Genomic DNA, 24845 nt, shown 5'->3' with positions numbered 1-24845 from the left:
CGATGGAAACTCATGGGGAAACACCACCCGCACCGCTCTCGTTTACAAACAGGAAGAAGAAACACTGCAATTCGGAGTCATACAACTTTGGTTCCTTATTTTTTTCCCCATCCATGTGTAAAAATGTGTGTGTCAAAAGAATGTGAAATACGAAGAAGAAAAATGTAGCAGGTGATTTCAAGTTTTTCTTTAAGAAGCTGAGAAGACTTTCTCAAAATGGAACTATGTTGTCTGAATGTCAAGACTTTCACTTTGGTGAGTTTTATCCATCTAGAGAAAGAACATCCAATATTGTGAGAAGTTAACGGAAAATGATGGCCCTGGTTCTCCAAGCACAAAGCTAGCTTTCTCTCCTAACTCGAGAGCTCCATGGGGACTTCATGGTGGCCAGGGGGTCAACATGCCCAAAGGTGGGTCAAACCCACACCTGTAAATGCTTCCAGCAACTAATGGAGCCTTGTACATTGTGTGTGTTGGGGCCTGTGACCCTCGATGTGTCCAAGCTGTGGGTCACCTTCAGGGTCAGTCTCTACCAACCAGGGAAGTTTTATTCTCTGAACTTAGGGGCAAGGAGCTGACCCAGAAACACCAATAATGGTGAGGCCAAGCATGAGGGAGCCGGGCACCTTCAGGGCTTCCAAAAGTGCCGATGACACTTGGCCATCTGCCACCCAAACCATTCGAAGATGGCTGCAGTACCCAGGAGCAAGGAAAGCAAAGCAGCCTAGGTGAGGGGATCCAAAAGTGCCTGGCATGGGAACTAAACTTGGGCAAGACGAGGAGGAGGTAGAGAGAAAGATATAATGAGGCATCCCGGGCAACTTAAAAGGTGAAGGAACTTTTCTTTTCAGAGAGGAAAAGAACCTTCTTCAAAGCACTTAAGCTTCTGGAATTTAAAAAAAAAAAAAAAAAAAGACTGGATCTTCTTTTGATGCCATGACTGAAGTCACTCTTGCCTTTCCCCGCTGATTCGCCCACTACTGTTGGCCACCTCAGGCGGAACTGCCTCGGCTTTGCTGCACCCGAACCATTACTCCACACAAACATCTGGAGAACCAGCCTCACTGGTTCGCCCACTGAGCCGGTGTCTCTGGCCAGCCTCGTCTTCCTGCAGGAATAGTCCAGTTCCTTATTCCTCTCCTGGGCACCGTTCATTTTAGCATCTGGGTGAAAGTGCCTCACGGCAACTTCCTATTTGCTTAACAAAACTGCTTCTGCTAAGAGGAAAAGCAAAGCTCTGAAAAGACAACCCTGTCAGGGGGAAAGGGAGGACAGAGAGCCCGGGCTCTCTGATGAAAAGTTCTTGTGCAGGGAGATTCCTGGGTCTGTCTGGGGATGGGAACTCTGGATGACCCACAAAAATTAAGAGTCAGAACTACAGCTCTGCCTGTGATGATCGCCCAAGCTTCGCTTTGGGAAATATTTTCAGCTTATCATTTTCACAACACAATCCAGGCCTGGCACCGAGGAATATAAAAGTGCATGCGTCTCATTAGGCAAACTTGTCTCCAGTTGCCTAAGGTCTACTCGGGAAGAAACCGAACCTGCCTGGACAGTAAGGTGAGATGTTCCAAGTGCTTTCATTTCGCTCTCAAGCCCCGTGATGAGCGCATTTTGAGGTGGAACTGGAGAGCAAGTCCAACTGGAATGTGAGATCAGGCTTCATTGAAGAAATACCACGAAGGTGACGCTTCAAAGATGACAGAAGTGGGACATGTAATGATGGGGGAGAGGGCACTCTAGAGTGACAGTACATGCAAGTGACAGAAGTGAGAAAACACCGAGACTCACCTCAGGAATAGCTCACAGGCCATAACGCTCACAGAGGCATAGAGAGAGAACTTCCGCTGGCAAGACTACTTGGGTGGGGGCTAGAAGATGAGAAGCCTGGGACTCGTCCTGAAGGCCAGGTTTTCTGCGGTCCATTGAACTCATGCCCTCTTTTGGAAAATAGAAACACCTTGTGCTTCCTCTAACTATAAGACAGTTACGGAGCAAGACTTTCAGAGTTTGAATACTGCATCTAACACTTGACGAGTGACTTTGGGCTTCTCTATGCCTCAGCTTCTTTTTCTAGATAATACTATCCACCTTACAAGGCTGTTATGAGGTTAAATAAGATAGACTGCATAAAACACTTGGCACCTGGCATATATGAAGCATTCAACAACTACTTGTTAGTTCTGATCAGTATCGATATTACAAATCAATGTTCACAAAAGATAACTTATCAGCTGCATAGTTCCTCAGGTCAGAATATTTTATTAAGCTGTATTCCACGACTCATAAAAAGGGGTTACTTTTTTGTTTTCCAAATATAAAACTATTATCATTAAATGTGCTCTTTCAAACTTCATGCTACTCTTGCCCATGCTACTCCACCTCAGATTTCACTAAAGATCAGAGATGAGTCAACAACATAATACACTGTCATGAGATCACCCCCGGCACCCTGGCACCAGGAAGGGCAGTGGCTGTAACACCAGAAGGTAGAGGATGGCTCAGACCAGCATGGTAAACATAGAACTGACAGATGTGGCAATCGACTACACGTGAGATATAGGATATAGAAAATCACGGGAGAGGCTGACATTTGTAGTCTGGATGTCTAGGGTGGCAGTAGTCCACTGCAGGGCTCAGGATAAAGGACAGGTCCACAGGCTAGACAAAAGAGAGAGTGCACCCATGGGAAGGGTGAGAACTTCCCCACACATGAGGCTGCTAGAACAACTCAACAACGATAAAACAAACAACCCGATTTCAAAATGAGCAAAGGACTTGAATAGACATCTCCACAGAAGATGTGGAGATGCTCCACATCACTGGCCAACAAGCACATGAAGGATGGCTATGAGGATGGCTATTATTAAAAAAAAATCATAAAATAAATAAATAAATGTGGGCGAGGACGTGCGAAAACTGGAACCCTTATATACTGTAGGTGGAAATGTAAAAAGGAACAGCCAACTGTCAAAACCGGAATATTAAATATTAAAAACATAATTTCCATATAATCTAACAATTCCACTTACAGGTATACACACAGAAGAACAGGAAGCAGGGTCCCAACTGTGTATTTGTTCATAGCAGCATTATGCATGATAGTCAAAAGGTCGAAGCAACTCAAGTGTTTATCCACAGGTGAATGAACAAAATATAGTACATACATACAATGAATTATTATTCAGCCTTAAAAAGGAAGGAAATTCTGACACAAGCTACAACATGGAAGAACCGTGAGGACATTATTCTAATGGAAATAAGCCGGTTACAAAAAGGCGAATATTGTATGATTCCACTTGTATAAGCTACTTAACTTTGCTAAACTGTACAGTTTAAAATAGTTAAGATGTTATGTGTATTTTGCCACAATTAAAAGAATTTTAAATATATGGGAGAATAATATATATGAGGAAAGAAGGGTCATCAGGTAGAACTCATGGAAAAGCCTACATTTATAGGGTTAATGAAGGAATCAGCACAGGTCACTAAGAAAATGGGCAGAGAAGCAGGAAGTGAGGCAGAGGGGACAGGGCCACAGAAGCATAAGAAGGAGGCGGGGGAAGGGCTTAACTGGAGAGAATGAGAGGAATTGGGATGGGCTGTCTGACTCCACCAGCTGCGGAATCTGCCCAGCTTTATGAAGAGGACGGCTGCTGACATCAGACACTCAGAATCACATTTTTCTTGCTTTTGTTCCTTTTTGGATGGTAGTTTTGTGACAATCAGTTCACGGACCAGAAACATCCAGTATTCCTTCTTATCTCCATGTTTTAATTTTTTGACTGAGGGATTGTTATGCTGACTCGTGTCTGAAGGACGTCGAGACAGCAATATCCAATGCTCATGGTGGGGTGTTGCTTGCCACAAGATACCAAGAAGGAAAACAACATCGCCAGATAAGACCTCAAAAGACAAAAAGGTCTAAACAGAGGACAGGACTGCATTGTTCGCATCAGCTCCCCTATCACTCCTGAGAATATCTATTACCGAATATGGGCTGTGGGAGTGATAAAACGAGGGTAATATAGGATGAGATTAAGCATGTTTGTGTGTTGGGACGCAGGGTGGTAATGTAAATTCTCTCAATATTCATTTAAAAATGTATTAGTGAGCTCTTTCCATGGACCAGGAATTCCTAGGTCCCACAATATAAATCTCTACTTCAGTGTCCTTATTAGAGCTAGGCTGGAGATGTCACATTATCTGCTCCCATAATGAGGGTGGATTTTAAAAAGTCCCAGGGGACTTTTTATGTCTTTTTTGTGACCGGCTTATTTCCATTAGCATAATGTCCTCACGGTTCCTCCATGTTGTAGCTTGTGTCAGAATTTCCTTCCTTTTTAAGGCTGAGTAATAATTCATTGTATGTATATACCATATTTTGTTCATTCATCTGTGGATAAACACTTGAGTTGCTTCGACCTTTTGACTATCGTGCATAATGCTGCTATGAACATGGGTATACAAATACACACGGGGAAGATGGGGTTCATGGCTGCTATGGGACAAGTGCCAGGGCTAGTGACAGAAGCAATTCAAGACGGTGGTCATCTCAGCCATACGCTGCTGGGGAGAAGGTGGGGCAGAGCTTCCTAGCGGGTGCTGTGTGAATGGCAGCGACGCTGACGGCCCAGGCCTCTGGGAAGCCAGGGTTCCAGGCGTCTCACCTCGAGCTTCAAGCAACCTGGTCTGTTTATCCCAGCGTGTCATACAAATCTTTTCATGTCCTATGTGAGCTGCGAGATGAAAAAAAGTTGAGAAAACACTGAGATAGAGTCCAGATGGAAATGAACTGGGCAAATAGGAAGTCATTGGTGGCCTGAAAAAAAATGCTTTTTGTTTGTTTGTCTGTCTTTTTTAATAGATAAGAAACACAATTCAGAGACTGGCAGGTGAGAAGGGAGAAGAAAGGGCATAAGATGAGTTCAGAACAGAGAAGCCATGAGCTCACCGGCATGAAAGCTGAAAGGAGCTAGTAGACACAGACACTGAAGACCCACGGGAAGGTCCATGTTCTCCCTCAGTCCCTCTAGTGTTCGTCTATACATGCTTACAAAAGCCAGACCCCTCCCCTCAACACACACACACAACGGTGCAGATTGCTGGAAGCTCAAAAGTGGGGATAAAGGGCTCCTACTTTGGAGCCAGACACATCTGGGGGCCAATCCCAGCTCTATCATTTGTTAGCTTTGGCACACACATTGAACATATATAATTCTCCTGAGCCTTGGTCCCTCATCTGTAAAACAAGAAGAACTGCCCTGGCGAGGGGATGTTATAGGAATTAAACAAGATAAGAGAAATGACAGTCCTGCCCTTCTCTGGCTGATGTGACCTCTGTCTCTCAGTCTGGCTTTCAAACCCAGGCTGAGATGATGGGTACTGTGGAGAGAACTGGGGAACCCCGCGAGTGTCTCTCTTCACTTGTCGAAAGTGCCTGGAAACAACAGATGCCCTCACTTGATTCTCAGGTCTGTGGAAGCTGCATATTAAGAAGTCTCCTCGCTCCCATCTGCCACTTTAGAGTTCTTGCTATGTATCACATTCTCCTGATCCAGAATGTTAACCATTCTCGTCATCCTAAGAGCTTTTAAAGGTCCATAGCCTTCGAGAGGTTTGTCAAAGAGATCCCAAGTTCTACTTCCCCTCAACCTGAGAAGCAGCAGCTCAGTACATCCTGTTTTCTGCTCCCACCCACCTCCACGCAACACACCTTCTCAATTCCCCAACGACACTGCCCGTTTCCAATAGCTTCTTCGCCTGGCGCTATACCCAACACAAGGCCGCCTGTAGGTAAGGGCCTAAAATTCCCACCACCCCCCTTTCTTCATTTTTACCTTTTGAAGATAATCGTTAAGATTTTTATAAAGCATTCTCTCTTGGCATCCCTTCTTTGTTCTTTTTTGAATTAGCAACATTTGAACATATTAGCATTAAAAAGAGTCAAATGCAGAATTAACCCTGCAAGTTCCCTCCAGAGTTTACCCTCATGTTCACATTAGGGTATGCATGCTTCCCATGTCATCTTAAATGCAATTCCTCGGCCCCTCTTTGTTTCTGGAAATAGCTTCGATGCCCTCCCTAGCTTCTAAGGAAGGTCAAATTCTAAGGTTCACACATGTCTGTGGTCCTAACAGATCCAGCAGAAGGCAGGCAGCCCCCAACCGAGAGCCTTTAACTTCTCTCACTTCAAAATTAATATGAAGTGTACACAATCCAAAGCTCCTTCTCCCTGAGAAGGAATTCCTTCAGGGTCTGCTGAGTCTCTTCAACCTAAAAACAAATCAAAACTTTAAATTCTACGATGCTAAACATTTTCCCTCAGCTGGACAGACCTCATCACCAACCACCTCAGTACACACTGATGAACTGCATGCTCAGGGCTCCCAGAGCAGCAGCTGGAGCCGCAGGACTCACTACTTTGTCCTAAGAACAGCCGCTCCTACGTGAGACTCGCAGTGAGGGTCACAGACACCTGCAAGGCCATTTCCTTCTTCTGGGTTACGGAAAATTGATTAGATTTGATACTACTCTATGGCTTCCCCAAAATAACCTTCCCTCACTCTTCAGAGCAACTTTTCAAGATTCTACCTCAAAACAAGGTAAGCCCCCAGACCTGGGGCCCTTCCCCGCACGAACTCCCCAGCCTTCAGCTGGAACCCTCTCCTTCCCCACCTCTCTGCGATGGACCTGTGAACAACCTTGCTCTCACTATCAGTTACTAACAGTAGAACTCGTTAAGCCCTTGGGGTAAAACCAGCCCTGACACACTTCTTGGTACCCTGGTTTTTATCTCACCAACAGCAACTCTGGAAAGCAGAGCCCAAAACCTCATAAAACAAAGCATGGCAAAACCTTAAACTATTCATTTCCTAGATGTCTCTCTACCTGCTAATGGGTGGTCAGGGAGGACAGGCGGTTGGGAGGAGCAGGAAAGCAGGGGAAGCTTTAGGACACAAAGGAACAATACTCGAAACAGTGTTGAAATCTGTTTCAACATCAAAAATCACAAGTGACAACAAACCCAGAAAACACAGTTTGCATTTGGCATTCCTACTCGAGACAACTAGGGCTAGCATGGAAAGCAGAGGCTCCGTCGAGGGACAGCCTGTTACTGCATCTGATGCTACGTGGACCTTTATGTCCTGAAAACAATCATGTGTTGAACCCCACGAAGGCTCATGAACAAACCAGTCCAAATCCAGGGGGCAGAGCTGGGATTTGACGCCAGGCCCATCTGATTCTGAATCCTGTGCTCTTTCTCCCAAACCACGGTCGACTTGGACAGGCTGCCGAATGAGCCCACCTCTGCCCACCAAAGGAGCTGCTGCCCCAGATCCAAAACTGGTGGTACGATTTCTGTTAGCTCACGCTCACTGGTACACCATCCTGACAGCCTCTGTTTTGTTGTTAAACATCACAACTGCTAAACGGGTAGCAAGAATAACTTTGTCATGGCTCAGTATCCCACCAGAAAGAAGGAAGGCAAAGACTGCCAACCTATGGCCTGCTAAGAGAATGTAGCTGTGTCTAAAACCTACTGGTTCTTCCCATGATATGGAAAGAAACCTCCCCTCTTCTAAGAAGTCCTATGGCCAAGAGAATGAGTCATATGGGTCAGTGATGCTCTCGGGAAGTGAGATCAGCAGCAGCAGGAAGATTTCAACACCCACTGGTAGGAGAAGAGAAGACACCCAGGCTAGGAACGAAGGGAAAGCATGAGGCGGGAGACCCTGCAACCTGGCTAGCCAGAACTCGGGAGCCAGAACCAGCTGTTCCCTCTGCTCCATCTGCTCCAAGGCGGATGTGAACTTCCCGGCCAGGGCAAAATCAAGATTTCATTTGGCCTATTATTCAAATCTTCAGCTCCTGTCTTTGTAAAAGAACTGTTCCACATAGGGCTGAACATAGATTAAATGACAAAATCAACCTCTGAGAAAGCTTGTATTTAGTGCTGATCAAGTACAAATGCTGACAGGACTATTAGACTGACATCATTTAAATACAGGATCCTCAGCTTCTAAATTAGGCCAGGGGCAGAACTTGCCATCTTTCCTTTCTTCCCTAGCCAGGAAAAGCAACTTCTCTATTTATATTTGAGAGCTAAATTTTGAGAATGAAAATCTGAAATATGTAAACACAGCTTTCCATGTCATTCCTTGAAATGAGACGGAGACATGGGCTCAGCAGACGGCACCATGTTCCAAAATCTCACAGGGACAACCAGACTAGTCAATGGGACAGGCAGCTGGGAGACAGAGGGCGGCCTTGCACACAGCTGCATTTCTAGCATGTCCTCCCTTGTGACACATAGAAGAGAGCTGACAGCCTGTGGACGAAAGGGAGGGTACCTAGCTCTCCGACCAAGTCCCAGCTACATATACTGGGCCAATGACAAGAGTCCCAATCTTTATCATCTGACTTCCTGTAAGATGCATGGGTACTTCACCCTCTTGTGTAGACCACTATGGTGACACGGGAAGCAATGAGACAAACATATTGGATATTGGATATTGGATAAAGACCTTTGGCATCAAGAAAACTGCGCAATTTATGAGCTGCTTCGAGCCTTGTTTCCTCACCCATGAAATGAGGAAAGAACACTGCCTTCCCTCTGGGCCTCAGATGACTGCTGTGGTGATCACGCAGTGCCATTAATATAAAAAACTACTGTATAGAGTGAATGTGTGCCATTTCTGAGGGTTGAGTTTCAAATGCCCAAAGCTAGTTCCTTTCCAGGTACATCTCAGCACAGAAGCAGCACTGAGGACCAAGACAGAGGGAGAAAACCAAACAAACAGTTCTGATGTCAAACTTCTTCCCTGAAACTGGGGACCCCACTACTTGCCTTTCTAATAACATTCTCTACCCTATGCCTTCTTGGAAAACAAATACACCTCCCAATTATAAACAAAAAGGAGCAGAGTAACATAACGGTGGCTGGCAAGGTTCTAAAGTCAGACCGCAGGCTGTGCTCTGGGCTCCATCACTTGCTAGCTGTGTGACCGTGGGCCTCAGTTGGCTCATCTCCCACATGAGAATAATGATGGTTCCCGAACCACATGATTGTTGTATGAAATAAACGAGATGACATAAAGTGCTTAGCCCACTGTTAGCACTTGCACGTTGGCTATTATTACTCTCATTTTTAATCCTGGCTGTCTGGGGGAAGAGAGAGACAACGAATGGGAGTGACAAATACAACAGAAGCATCTTTACATTCGCGATCCTCTATCTAGACCCAGAGCACTGGAGCTGGAAGGCATTATAAACAAGCTAGATCAAGCGCTTTATGGTACAGGCCCATTTTTTATTGGCTTTTTTCCCCCCGAACCAACCAAGCTGTAGTCCTACTGTGCACAACCAATATGCAACTTGCTCCACATGCAACTCTCCATGCTAGTTTGACGACAGTCACCTTGAGCGTTCAACAAATGTCAAATTGCTATCAAGTGCTTCCGTTCAACGTCTATACTTTTCCCACCGTGGATCAGTAACAGTGTGTGAACCAGCCCACAAACTATACTTTTGATTTACACGCTTCTTCCCCTTTCTCCTGACCCCATTTTATAGAGAGAGGAACCGCCTATGAATGGCAGAGCTGAAGTCTTAAAAACAAACAAGCCAACAGGAAACAGCAGAAAACTCAACCCCAAGTGCACACTAGGAGCACCAAGAAATAACACAGGAAAGAGAGCAAAGAGAGGGCAGTGGAAGCATCGACACCGGCCTGAATCGAGGGATAAGATTCACTGGGCAGGGCGACCGCAGCCTGCAGCCCACCACTCCCTGGGGGGCGTCCCTGACCTTGGGGCGGTCTTCCTTTCTCAGAGCCACAGCTTCCAGTTTGGCTTCGTACTCTGCTTGCACTTGGTCCCTCTTCTTCAATACGCTCTGTGGGAGGCAGAAAGAGGAAGCATGTAACACAGTTCGCAAAGGAGCATCCAAGCCCCAGGCTCATTCTTTATCCCATCCCTCCCCAAATCATGGCCCCCAGGCCCAGCCATGGGCTCCCAGGACACCCTGGCTACTTTGTGACATGTGACATGGACTCTGGAGAAAGCAGAGTTTTGTTGTTGTTGTTGTTTGTTGGAAAGGGTAAACTTTATTAATTCACGCAAACATTTTCCAACTTGGGAAGAGAGAGGGCAGAGCTGGTAGAAAGGCTATCTAAGAAATGAGCTGGGGTGAGAAAGACGTTTAAGACTTAGCCCTAAACCAACTCCGGGAGGAAATACAGTAACAATTTATAGAAACATCTTTACCACATTTGAACAAAACACGATTTTATCCAAAATTTTCAAACTCATTTTTCACGTTAGGGCGAGTTAAGGAGAGAAGGAGAACCATTCTCAGAGGCTGAGCTTTCTAGTGGGAAAGCTCAGCCCAGCTGGGAAAGTGACGGAATTCCAGGGAGGGCAAGTGCGGTGGGCGGTGCCCATCCCCGGCCGTGGTGATGACAGGGCTCTTGGCTTCCCCGTGTGCAGAGAGAACTTAGCTGTGCCAAAATGGGAAGGCTGGCAGGTGACAACATAGGACATTCTCTGAACTGTTAACGGAAAAGTCTAAGCTCAGAGAGTTCCTGACTCATTAATTCACTGAGTCGATCCTTGGCAGGCTGATTTTCTCATTGATCTGTTAGCTGTTTATTTGTCCTCCACTCTAGGCCAGGTATACAGAGAACACTCCCTACCTGAGGGGCTCCACTGATTTTCTCATTGATCTGTTAGCTGTTTATTTGTTCTCCACTCTAGGCCAGGTATACAAAGAACAAAGAGACACACTCCCTACCCGAGGGGCTCCGTGGAGGGAGGAGGTGCAGACACATGGTAAAGCTGCAGGTGCTAAATGAACTGAGCATGCATCCAGAATCCCTGTGACCATGTCGCGAGCCTGCCTGAGTGAGCATTAAACGGGCTCAGAGAGAGCCAGCCTGGGTGACGAACCAAATGCCCAGGGCGCAAAGTTGAAGGAGACACTCACTCTCGGGCCTGTGCAAGTACAAGGTCAGCTCCTGAGCGTGTCTCCCTAAACCACCTAGTCCTGGCTCTGCTGCGGCGATGCCACCAGGTGGAACAGAAAAGCTTACAGCTGACATTCTAGAAGAGCATGTTTCATCCAAGGATTTCCTTGTTCTTCTTCTAGTAGAATTACAAACGGCAAACCACGAGTGGTAAGAATTTTTCTTTCCCACCAACTCAGAAGTCACGCAGGGCTGTAGAAGCTTCTAATCTTCCTCTTTTCCCATAGCGACCTTCCAGCAGAGCATGAAGTCAGGAGGGTAGGAGCCGTTTCCTGGCCAAGCGGTGGGCATCTTGTGTCCCCGACAACGTGCTGAAAGGTGATGAGTGACTGAATAGTTGCGAGTGCTCTGGGGACAACCTTCTAATGGAATGTGTCAACACAGGGAACCTTGAGTCTTCCCCTAAAGAATTTACTTCAAGCGGTGCTTTACCATGAGAAGAACATGAGGTGAAACTCGCAATAGCTTATTTTTCATTGTTTGCCACACATCTGTCTCCTAAGTGCTCGCGAGTCCCCTCCCCACGCTTTGAGCAGGGTGGTTTCCGGTGCTGCTGGACAGGACTTTCTGCTGTGGGCAGGTTCCATACAGGAGCCACTAGCCCTACGTGCCAACTGAGCCCTTGAAATATGGCTAGTGTGAGTGACGAACTGGATTTAAATTTGTATTTAATTTTAATGAATTTGGATTAAAACTTAAATAGCCACCTGTGACTAGTGGCTGTCATACTGGACAGTACAGATCTGGGTACAACAAACAAAAAACCCCGGGGGTCCTTTCTGGCCTTCACAGAGCCCAGAAAATATTCTAAATCTACTAGTCTGGCACCAGCAGTTGTAAAAATCATAATCTCCACCCTAGAGAAATAAACGCCCGATACTATCCTTAGGGACATGAATGGGGGTCACCAGGGGCAATGAGACATAGGAAGGGAGGCCACTGGACTCCTTATCACTGCCACGTACGCCCTTCATAGGATGCCTCATATCCAGACAAGGAACGGGAATGTGGGTGAGTTGTCCCAGCAACATACACTCTGCCAGTGTGGCAAGAACTGCTGAGATCGCCAAGGCCCCCAGGCAGGAAGGGATGGAGAGAGATGTGTCAGCTCCACGCAGCTGAAACAGCCCCAGTGCATCTCCTCTACTACACCCCAAAAAGGAGAGGGGGCCCCAAGATTAAGCCACATGCCCTCCCCCAGTCAGCCTGGGCCTTCCTTGGCCCAAAGGAGAGGTCGGCCCTCTGTCTCCTCGGCCACTGTTACCCTTGGCCTCGCCCACGGTGGCCGGATCGCTGCCTTCTCATGCAGGCTGACTGGAGGGTTTGTGCTAACATCCCCGCATCACTGGACAACAACAAAAGCTCACAACAACCCTGAAGAAGTGAAAGGGTATTATCCCCATTTTATATACAAGAACACTGAGGTGCAGTGGAGGCTGAAGGCACACGGATGGTTAATACCACAGGGGTGACTCACTCAGGCTTTTCCTGCTACATTCCAGCATGGCCTGTGGTTTCCCAGTCTGACTGCAATTCGATCACAATAAATGTTGGGAAACACTTTTGGAATCAAGATAATCTGGTTAAGACTCCCATCCTTGTTGAGAGTACCTTTGCACATTGTTGGTGATGGTTTGAAAGGACTGGCCTCCCACCCCAAACAACATAGGCTCTGTTGATAAAACTGGCCGACCAGCCTGTGGCTGATGGGGCCTGAACCTGCAATGGGCTGAAAGGGCCAACAGACCAAGTCAGCACTGACAGAGACGAGCCCCCATCACTGAGTGGCAAGCAAAAGGTATTCATCATCTGAGCTTTATAGGGATCTCTGATTCTAGTGGGTACCAGAAATCAAAAAGGTCAAGTGCGTGGAGATAATTTCCTCATTATGCTTTGTATCTGTCTGCACCTCCTCTACATAGCCATCTTCACCCTGTTTCTGTCCTGCCTTAATATTTCTTCATTCATCTATCCAGGTGCTGGGAATACAGTAGAGAACAAAATCTGCAAACGTCTTGCCTTCGTGGAGCTTGCATTCCAGAGGGGAGGCAGACAATACACAAGTAAAATATATTAATATATAGCATGTCAGGTAACGCTAGATGTTGGGGAGGAAAAGTGAAACAGGAATGGAGGATATAAAATGCCAAAGGTTTGGAAGATGGCGGAATTGTACGTAGGATGGCCAGGGAGGGCCTCGATGACAAGGTGACTTTTAATTTAAGATGTGGAATAAATCTCTCTGGAACACTGTATTTTTTTTTTACTATAGAGCATTTCATCACGATTTCAAAATGGTCCTAACAATATACAACTTTACTACCCTTCTTTTCCAATATAAACAGAAAAAATAACTCAGTTTAACAAATAAATTGCAAGGAAAACAGATGGGGAGGGATTTTTAAAACGTTCAAAAACATATCAACTAACGTATGGATTTTATCTGGATCCTGACTTGGGGGAAAAAAAATCTATAAAAATAATGTCTGAGAGAATTAAGGAAATCGAACACTAAATGGATATTCGAGAAGAAGAAGAAAATTTCTTTAGGTGTGATGATAATGTGGTTCTTTTTCTCTTTTAAAAGAATGCTTGTATATTAGAGATACATACTAAAATATTCTTATACAAACTGATATGATGTCTGGGGTTTGCTTTAAAACAATCCAGAGGGTGGAGGCTGGGAGCGGGTGGGAGCAGAGCTACAGAACAAGATGGACCATGAGCGGACAACTTTGGCGCTGGCTGATGGGTTCCTGGGGAATTGTTATGCCTTCGCTTTATTTTTGGATGTGTTTGATTTTCCCATCATAAAAGTTAAAGAATGAAAACATAATACTCATCATCCAAATGTTTATTATAAACAATGACAAAAGTACCTGGAAGTTGGATCACAGGTACATTCTGTGGTTTGGCTTTTGGCATCTACACTGGATTCTTTCCCAGAAACTGCCACAATGGTCAGAATCAACAGGAAAGCTCAGTATTTACCTCTCCACCCCTGGAGCACACGCTCACATTTCCCCCTGGCGAGGCTGTGGACTCACACACTTGTAGGGTTTGTGACAGTCCAAAAAGAGTCCCAGTGCAGAAGGTCAGCAGCTACCCCAAAGCCTGCTCAGGTCCAGAAGGTTTTTAAGTTTTAAATCTTTTTGTAAGAGGGACATCTGGATGCAGGGTTGAGGAAGTATATGAAAATAGCAGGAACGGCTTAGCCCAGCGTAGAGAACTGAGAACAGAATGGGTCATTCTCTAATACGCCAAGGGCTGACAGCCCAAAACACCCTAGAGGAATCTGTGTAGAACACTGAATACTCAGTAATAAAGAAAGACACTCAAGGGAAAATAAAAATCAAACACCCAACATAGATTGCCCTGGGGCCTGTTTTTTGGTGGCCCTCTAGGAGAGCATTTTCCTACAGGCAGGAAAATGAGTCTGACTTGGTCCTGGTGACATAATTTCTGAGTAAATGATTGAATTTAGGTTGTTTCACTCAACGTGCTTCTTTTACACATTCATTTTATTGAAAACAGGACCACCTGTTAGTTAAATATTCTAGGGCAATATCAGGAATACAATGATACTGACATCACATATTTCCCCCCTAACTTTAAAAGATATTTGTTATGTCAAAATTAGAAAATACAAAAAGAAAATGTAGAGGTCGGGGAAAGGGCATCCATCTTTCAGGCACAACCGGTAACATATTATGTCTTCACTTCAAGTCTCTTCTCTTGAATGACTTCTTTGGTCCTCCCCATTTCTGTTTTCCTTCCTGGCACTTCTGTTATTGAATATTATAGTTTAGTCTTCTCATTTTCATATTTTTTCTCTCCAATCCTCCACCTGTCTTTTTGTTTCTATTTATATGTGATTTCCTTAACTTTCTCTTCTAACTCTTTTATTGATTTGTTTTGTTTTGTTCACTTCTATTATAGTCTTAATGTAAATCCATGAACTTTGTTCTCTGGATCTTTAAAAAATTCTTGTTTTATGGCTGTGATATCTCTTCTCTTTTTGAAGATATTAATGATTTTTTTCCCTGGAAATCTCCTCCTCCTTCAATGATGTTTCACTCAATATGGTTTTTCTTCTTTGTTTTTACTTGATATTCAAATTAGAATCATTCCTTAAATACTGGTGACTCTTGTATGCTCACTCATCCAAGAGGGAAACACTGAAAAACTGACGGAAAGCTCTTTGCACGTCAAGGGCTTGTTGATGATTCTCTATAAGGACTCTGCTGGGTCATTTCGCTGTGGTTCCCCCACTCCCTTCCAATATTAGCATCTCCTACCTAGTCTCTTCTCCTGGCCTGTTGAGATCTTCTAGAAAAGAAGATCTTCTAATCCCTGCAGAGAAGACAGAAGGCTAAGAGCCAAGCAGAGGAAGATGACTAAGAGTCTCAATATTCAGTAACCTTTAACTTAACATCCTAATTTTAGAATTTTAGCCCCAACCGTCAACTGGCCTGGTATCTCTTGGCCCAGAAAACCTCTACTATATCCCCTCCGAAGACTATACCTCTAGTTCTGCCAGAGTGGAGAGGGGACAGTGGCCTTTGGGCGGGGAGAGAGAAAAGAATCAGAAGCTCAAACTGCTTCTTAAACAGACTACTGATGAATCGTTCTCGTCAGCTCTATTTCCCCATAAGTCCCAGAACACTGGGTGCTGCCAATTCCTAACCTTTCGAATGGTTCTGCAGAGTAAACCAGGTGGCTTCTTACTTTTACCTCACGGTCACCTTAGTCCCCTGTCTCTTATCGCCTCGGAATTTGTTTTCTAGTCCCCAACTGCACTGCTATGGTTTCCCAGCCTGTCGCTCTTTGTCCTCGCGGGTTTCTATTTTTTCAAAAAATCATTCTAGAGTCATTTTGGTGCAAGTCCATGAAGAAGGGGAAGTTTAAAAATGTATTCAGTCTGCCATGATTGAGAATCTGAGTTTTAATTTTTACACTTTGCTAATTTTTAAAAAACATTTGAGATCATATACATTTTTACATCCCACTTCTTCATATTTTCAAGAAATTAGGGCCCCAATCTATAATCATTTTTGTTTAGGAAGGACGATTCCCCCCCCCCCCGTCGATTTAATCTTTGGAAAATATTTTTAGCTTTTGAAAGGCACCAGAACTGGTCAATCTAAAGCATAAACTAGTTATTTGACTTGTTGGCTCCACCTTTTGGCCCCAGAACAGTAGGCAGGCTGAAGAAACCACCTCACAATTAAATTGGCATTTGAGTATCTCTAACTCAAAGACAAACTGTCGTTAATCTCAAATTTCTGCACCCACATCTGAGACCTCTAATCACAAATACCAATGACTTCCATATTATTAAACCTACTGGTCGCTGTTTATCACATTCCTTCTCCTGAAAACATTTCTCTTGGCTTCACTGAGGGAATCTTGACTTTTTTATCCTACTGCACTGACCATTCCTTCTCAGTCTCCTTTTCTACTCGTTCCTCCTCTTAATTAGGTTCTAGACCATTAAATAGTGCCATGCCTCAGGGAGCAGTCTTCGACTACCTCAATCTCATCACTAGATGATATCCCCAACTTTCATAGATTTACACACCATCTATATGCAAAAGATTCCTAGATTTCCATTCCCATTCTGAACTAAACTCATCACCAGCTGCCATGACTAACTTTAATGACTAACAGGCATTTTAAACTCAACATGGCCAAAACACATGATTCCCAACTGCCCAATCTATTCTCCCAGATTTCTCCATCCCAAAAAACAGTACCACTGTCCATGCAGTTGCTGAAGCTAAAACTCAGGAGTCACCCTCAATTTCTCCCTTGCTTACTTCACATTAATATAGCAGCAAGTCTGGATGGCTCCTCATCCAAAATCCACCCCCAATCCACCCACTTCTCCATCACCAGCATCTAAGCTCCACCATCTTAGTTAACTGCCCTTTGGCTTCCTGTGACAGTCTCCTAACTGGTCCCCCCACCTCCACTCTCGCTCTCTGCAACCCATTCCCCACACTGTGGCACTATCTGTCTTCTTAAAGTGGAAAATGTATCCTGTCATTCCCCTGCACAAAACCAAATAGCTTCCCTTTTATTCCTAAGAATAAAACCCAGACTCTTACCACCCATGGCCTGTAAGATACTACTTATATCTGGGCCCTTGACTATGTCTTTGACCTCAACTCCTCCCACTTCCTCTCCTGCTCACTGGGCTCCGCTTGCACGGGCCTTTCTGACCTGTAAAGACACCAAGCTCATTTCTGCTTTAGAACCTTTGCATTGGCTATTCCCTCTGCCTAAAATGCTCCGTCCTCTGATATTTGCACAGTCACTCCTATATGTCATTCACATTTCCAACTGAAGCCACTTCCTCTGTGTGGCTTTTCCTTACCACCCACTCTTCTCTCTTCTCGCTCTAGCCATTAACTGACACCTCTGAGAGAAGCATGCTCTTTGACTTGTCCATAAACGTGTGTCTTAAAAATAACAAGATACATGACATGCTATAGTTACACATCTGTAAATATTCCAAATTCACCACATTGTCAAATCCAATTAAATATTTGCTGACTACCTTCTATGAAAAAGACAGTGTGGGCAATAAGATGGTCCTGCCCTAACCATCTTAAATAAAGCTTCTCCAGCTCTTGGCCTGGTCAAAACGACATCCATATTTAAAAGGCATTGCCAGAAATTTGGTAAAACCTCTTAAGATATTCCCTTCCAGCCCATCACTATCCTAATTCTGTTTTACACATACACCAGGTACAGGATGTGAAATCCTGTATAAGGGCTCACCTGCAGATGTCTACGGCATGTTTAACTTGAGTTCCAGGCCTGAGGGTAAATCTGGTACCCCTGCTTCCAGGCCTTGTTCACTCTCGCTCCACAGCATCCTTGGAATACACATCTTCAACCATCTTTCTGGTACTCGCTGTCCTCATTGTTCACTGAATATGGTCTATTTATTCCACATGGCCTGATAAAAGCCCTCATTTTTCTGTGCCTTCTCTCTACCTCCAAAGGGATCAGAATGTATCCAACCACAATTGCACTTAAAGAGAGACAATTGAGACTCGGCCTTGAAAAGCAAGAACTGATCCAGTTTCCTTCTTGGCCAATGTAAAGAGACAGATTCAAGGTGACTAGTCATTAGAACTGTGGTCATAAGACACAGAAAAGATTTACCTATGGGGCTCTGTTTCTTCATCTATAAAATGAGCCAGTTAGGCAAGATGATCCCAAAGGGCTTTTCAACCTCGGAGAGGAGTCCCAACCTTAGCCCCATTAGGAGAGGGCTTCATTGATCTCCAGCATTTTCTTCATGCGCCCGACACTCTACTACTTCAAATTCCAAAGTCACAGGCCCGACTCCAAATGATGAGGACAAATACCCACTTTGGTTCACTCAAGGCCATCACAAAAGGAGTAGACTGACAAGATGTCGTCATACCAGTATCTCCTTACCAAAACAAAATCAGAACTCTCTCAGTCCTGAAGACCATTTGGTAGTTGTAAGAACGAGTTTCACAATCTGGCCTTCAGCAAGCTGAAGAGCAAAGTTTGTCCCATTTATACCTTAAAAATCGGAAAGTTATTTTGGAAGTGGAATTATATGACTCTCACAGAGGAATATAGTTAATTCTTAACAAGCAGCAATGTCAAAAGGCATGGGATCCACTTAAGACACCTACCACTTTCCCAATGTCTTCAGTCCTGGCCACACAGACTCTGACAATCCCACATGCAGTCTTGGCTTTGCCATAAAGTCACGCCTGCCTTGCCCAGACCACTATGCCGACATATTTCACTGATGGAAAAATGGGGAGCAGGAGGTCTCATTTCTTTCTAGCTAGTCTTAGCTCAGCTCACCATGTGGCAGAGCTATACTTTCAGAGGCTGCCAGTCAACACTTTCTCTGCCATGCCTCTCCCCAGACAACACTATGTACAATCCCATTCTCCAAGCTTGATTAACCTGATTAACATTTTTTCAGGCTCAGTAAACAAGAAACTTAATACATATGCCTCACACAAGGGGTAAAGAAGGAAAGCAAACAAGTGTTTCTTTGATATGTAACTTCAATTACTCACACAAGTAATATTTTAACAAAGACACCAGATAAATCCTTGCCAAATGACAATTTAGAAGCCTTCTTCGGGTACAAATGCATATTAAGTACTAAGATACTTGCCACATGCAAGAACAAAGTAATATGTACTGTAATATACCAGGACCATGTATGTATCAGATTTTCAGTCAGGCTAGTTGTTAAGGGAGCATTTTTGATGAAGGGTGAGTCTATATAAAAGACAAATTCAAGGACACCTCAAGGATTGTATAAATCTATTTTTGTTCACAAAAACAGATACTATTAACTTTATAAGTAAAGCAAAATATTCTGGTTCATTTTAAGCAAGTTGGGGTGCCTTTTTATTGAGATATAAATCATATATAACATTACATTAGTTTCAGGTATACGACATGATGTTTTGATACTTGTATATATTGTGAAATGATCACCACGATAAGACTAGTTAACATCCATCATCACACATACGGTAGTTATTTTTTTTTCTTACGATGACAACTTTTAAGATCTATTCTTTTAGCATATTTCAAATATAAAATACATTGTTAAGTGAAGTTATCATCCTGTACACTGAATCCCATGACTTATTTTGTAACTGGAAGTTTGTACTTCTGACCCCCCTTGCCCACTTTGCCCACCTCCCCCACCCCAGAATGCCTCGCTATACTTCTTTCAGTCACAGGATTAAATATACAATGAGCAGATCTCGATTTAAACAAATACAGTATAATAGAGGAGAATGAGTTACAAATGTAGAGTCAGAAGCCTTGGTTTTCAGCCTCAGTTCCAGTAATTACCAACAAAGCTGTCACAGGTTAATGATCTCATGTGCGAGTTTTATCCTTATCATCACTATCATTATTTCCACCTCACAGATAAGGAAATTTATACCATTTTCCATGATCGCCATGAGATCTTGACCCGAACCTATCTTTGAAAGTGTTCTACTAACAGCTTAATAGAGTATATATGAGACAGGAATTCATTCTACCAGGAACAGGCTCCATTTCCATTGTCCACACTTTACTATGTATCAGGGGCCTTAAAACTTCATACCTGATAAAACGAGATGAAACAAGAGTGATGGGTATATGAGAGCTCGTCATACTATTCTCTCTGCTTTTGTATATGCTTGCAACTTTCCATAATAAAGTTTCTGTAACTAGTTGATCTACTAATTTTTTTCACTCCCCTTCTCAAGATATAGAATATTGTCATAGCACCATGATTTTTCTGGTTTTCCATTTTTTCAACCAAGGTTGACTGACAAGTTCCTCTCTAGAGATTCATCAGTCCTACTCACAGAGGTCTCCTCTGGCAAGTAGGAAAGGGGCCACTTGAAGACCAGGATGTTCAATACTGAAACACATATCTTTTTCTTTTGGTCAGGAAAACTGACCCTTTTCTCTAACTGGTGTCACCACAGTAGTAGTCCCCTACAGCTAAGCTCTCCAATCAGTCTAAGTATAGGTAGGGGCGGTCTCTAGTGGGGCAGTTTCTACATTTGATCCTTGTAACTTTTATTCTAAAATATTAATTATATGCTTTGGGTTGGTTCTCTGTTCACTACTTTTGCTTGTCTTTTTAATCTGAAGATGCACGTCCTTCAGCTTTGGGAGATTTTCTGGCATTATTTCTTTCATCATTTTCTTCTCTCAGTTTTCACTGTTCTCTCAATCAGAAACTCTTATCAATCAGATACTGAACCTCTGAAACTAATCCTCCCTCTATGTCTCTTCTCATTGTTGCACATTTTCAATACTTCTGTATTTTTCTTCTACTTTTCAACCACTTTTTTGTTTGTTTTACTTTTCGAGATTTCTTCATCATCTTCCAACTTTACAATTTTATTTCAGTGATCATATTTTAACTTCCAATTGTTCTTTTTCCACAGCATCCTGTTCTTGTTTCGATTTTATACCCCTTTGAACTCTTAGTGAACACTAAGAATTTTTTCCAAACTATTTTTTTTCATTAATTCACATACTTGGTTTACCATGTGCTCTATTTATATGCTTATGACGTCAGTCACATGTCTGATCCTGCTCGCCTAGGAAGAGAAAAACCTGTACCACGTGCAAATAGGATATAATCAATTACTTTTTTTGCTAATGACTAGAACAAAGAAAATACCTAAGTACACAAGAAGTGAGCCAGCTTACCTTCATGGAGTCTGAGTATAAAATATATTCCCTGAGCACAGGTAGAAAGTCTTCTGTCATGTCATCTGTCAGTTCTTCCAAGGCTGTGGAGCAGTTGCCAATGCAAGCTGACACCCCTTCCAGGGGTTCTGCCAGCTCTCCCTCTAATGCACTCCATGTGGAGTACACAGGGCCATATTCTCTCAGCTCTACAAGGTACTCTAAAGGGGGAAGAGAAATCAGTAAAATCTGGCTGGGCAGCAATCACTGGTATTAACTGACTCAATAACCACTGCAGCCAAGAGTTCTCTACATTAAGATGTCTTTCCTTGGCTACTAACTCACCTGAGCATGCTCTCCTTTAAACACAATACTGCTTATAACATATACAAATACATATACATACATACATACATATATACATACATATATGTTTAAATCTTGAAAAGATGATGTTACAGCTAAAATTGTAACATCAACTCCACCCCATACTGGGAATGCCATGCCTCTGAATAATGGAGACCACAATGCCTTCCGGGGAAAGTCACAGGCGCTGTATCCACCAACTATCTTCAAAAATAACCATTCTCCTACCCACACAGTGAAGCACTACTTTAACAGACAATGGGGGCAGTTTCCTACAGGTTTAGGGGGATGTTTTTAAAAGACAAAAAATCAGTTCCAATGGAAAAATAATAGAATTTTAGGAAACATTTGATATAGGAGATGTGGTCTTACATTGGCAGACTCACTCTCAGTCAGGAGTCACCCCAACACCTTACTCCCATCAGAATTTACTCCACGTGGTCCTTAGATGTGGATGGTACCTAAAGCTATCTCCCAAACCTGCAGGCCCAATGTGATACCATCAGTGGGTAAATGAGAATTAAAGCACAGGGAACAACAAAAAAAGCTATTTCCCCCCATAAAAAAAATCTGGGCCATCATCTGTCACCAGGATGCTTGCCATGACAATGAAATGCTGTTGCCATTTTTTTTAGTAACCGATGGAGAGCAGCTACCGGAGAATCCTTTTCAACGTGCTTCACATCAAGTGCCAGCATGATCGTTAACATTTTGGGATACAGAAAAGCAAGTGGCCACAGGAGGGGTGGGGAGGAAGTGGTGGCGACAATCAGGAAGAATAAAGAAAGGCCTGGTAACTCTGAGTCTGAAATGTAGCAGGGCGGGGCATGTAAATCAATTTCAAGTCTGAAGGCTCATAGGATCCTAACTTTGGCAAACATGGGTCACCATGCTGTCCTTTTGAACCATCTTTCTACCGGAAAAGATACCTAAGTTTACTTTTTAAATTAACATTCCTACGAATGAAAGGAAGTTGAGCCAATGTCTCTACTTTTCAAGCTACGGTGAAGACAGAAGACAGTGGGAACGTCTAGAGGTGCAGACGTGGCTGTTTGCCCTGGGGAAAGAAAATACAACGCTGAAATGAAGGGCAAAAAAATGAAGCGCAAAATTATAGTCTGGTCACGACCACTTCCTCCCCTCCTTGCATTTATTTGTTTGTAAGTAAAATGGGGCCTGGTTCTGTCTCACCAGTTGATTCTGCTTAGTACATGTGAATGCCATTTCTGCAAATGTAGTCCCTCGGCATGTTACGATCTCAATAAAGAGCTCACCTATTTCTTCCTTGATGATCCGCTGGGCTATCCGATCTATGGTTCCCAGTTTGAGTGCAAATGTGTCTAAGTACTCTCCTATGGCTGCGAACTCAAGAGGCCGGCTCCTAAGTTTGTATCCTCCGGTGACATGTTTGACCGACTCGCCCACTCTGGTCAGCAATGCCATCCCTTGCTTCTTGTAGGCGTTCAGGTCCTAAGGATGACACATGAATAAACAAACCTTGAGGGCTCGACCACTTACACGGGCCAGGACTCAGTAAACCAACTCCTTTAGGCAACTGCTTTTTGAAAATAGAGGACTCAGAAAATAAGGAGCTGAGTGAGAGGACCTAACCATATACCCAAAAGTGTGTCCTCTCTATGCCATCACAACCAGCAGGCTCCAATTCCTATGTGGTGACAACCTGATCTCTTTCAACAGAGCTGGACTCCTACCTTTCTTATCAGGTTTACTCGCCTGAGCATGCTTTCTTTGAAACAGAACACTGTGTTTCCAACATAATTTTTTAATATTTCTGACCCAAAACAAAAATCCCTTTCTTTCTTGCAAAATATCCTAAGTTGTCTTTAGGAACAAAATTCAAAAACTGAAATTCATTCCATTCATTTATTTATATCTCAACCAAAGCCAAATAAGGAAAGTAGAAAGTAGGGTGGGAAGCCAAAAACAGTAACAGAAAAACCAGTGTCAGAAAATTCATAGCAAGGGTAGATGCTGTAAACAACAAAACATTTACCCTGGACTTCTTGGTCTAGGCATAAATGGGAAATACATTGAGCTACATAATCCAGTGTATCTAAGTTAAAAAAGCATATTAGTCTGCCAGGTAAAACAAGCTTCTTCCTACTATTAAACGCTAAGAAGAATCTATAGTATCTTCAGGTTGTCTTATGTCCCTTACTTTAATGGTGCATTTAAAAATGGTGTAACAGAAGATACAGGTGTCTGTTCCTTATATGCACCCTCAATACAAACAGAATGTTAACTCCTAGTCCTAGAAGGGCACGTCTACAGGGAGATAAGGAGACACGACACAAAGCAATTGCTTTCTGGTGGCTCAGCCTGATATAGGGATAGGGCAGAGAACAGGGAATCATGGTTAACACAGCTATCCAACAGCCCCTCCCCAATTCGACACACAGTTGTAGGCTCAAATCTCCATATGTGTCAGAAGTGTAGACTCCTCCTCATTTGACTTCCTTCTCCTTCTTCATGCAGTCAGAACCTTCACTTTTGCTCTTGATTTCATCTTTTCCTCTTCACCATGTCCCAACCAAGGTCCTTGCCCTATCAACCATCCCCTCTCCTGTCTGTATCTTCAACTTGTAATCCTTCATATAAAATATACCGAAGGCTCACCCAGCTTAAAAACAGCAGAAGTCACCTCCAGCCCACTTCCTCCACCTCTCTTCTGCCTTTCAAAATCAAGCTGCCTGAGAAAATGTTCTAAAGATTCCATTTCCCCTTTTAACCTCATATGCTCTAAACAAAATATATCCTAATAGGTACCAGGCTTTCCCGAGACCATAAAAAAAGCCTTGGACTTCTCAGAATTGCTTCCACAGACAATATTTTTTGGAGCAAACTGGGCTCATTGGACTGCATAAGCTCTACTTCAAGTAGAGCTTTGAAATTAACCAACGTAACATGTTGAATACAGTGATGCAGCAGTACCTATCTGATTGCTGCATCCATTCTGTCAAAGATGAAAAGGTTGATTTGAACATATTTGATACTGAGTGTCCCCTCCCTCTCTGCCAGAAACACTACTGGCTTCTTCTTTAAGACGCTTCTAATTTGTGATAGGATCCCGTCATCACAAGCAAGAGGAATGCTTCTGCATTTGCTGTGGCAGAACATGCGAGTGGGTAATTTAAGAACAAGACCGAGATATTCATGATGTATTAAAAGATGGGGGGCTGGGGAGAAAAAAAGATGTGGGGAGATGCGGAGT

The 24845-nt window shown here is 43.6% G+C and overlaps 1 protein-coding gene across 1 annotated transcript in view; it reads right to left on the bottom strand.

Annotated features, from left to right (window-relative positions):
- SNX30 (sorting nexin family member 30) overlaps window positions 1–24845 on the bottom strand; it is a gene marked incomplete at its 5' end in the record, with an annotated part of 96638 nt that overhangs the window by 8741 nt on the left and 63052 nt on the right. The window contains 3 exons of the mRNA XM_006906114.3: window positions 9811–9897; window positions 21269–21468; window positions 22888–23083. Of these exons, the coding sequence (XP_006906176.1) occupies window positions 9811–9897; window positions 21269–21468; window positions 22888–23083 (483 nt within the window). The remainder of the gene's footprint in view (window positions 1–9810; window positions 9898–21268; window positions 21469–22887; window positions 23084–24845) is intronic.

Source organism: Pteropus alecto, unplaced genomic scaffold, assembly GCF_000325575.1.
Source record: "Pteropus alecto unplaced genomic scaffold, ASM32557v1 scaffold111, whole genome shotgun sequence".
Lineage (NCBI taxonomy): Eukaryota > Metazoa > Chordata > Mammalia > Chiroptera > Pteropodidae > Pteropus > Pteropus alecto.
Note: the sequence above shows the minus strand (reverse complement) of the source record. Positions and strands in the feature narration are given on the sequence as shown.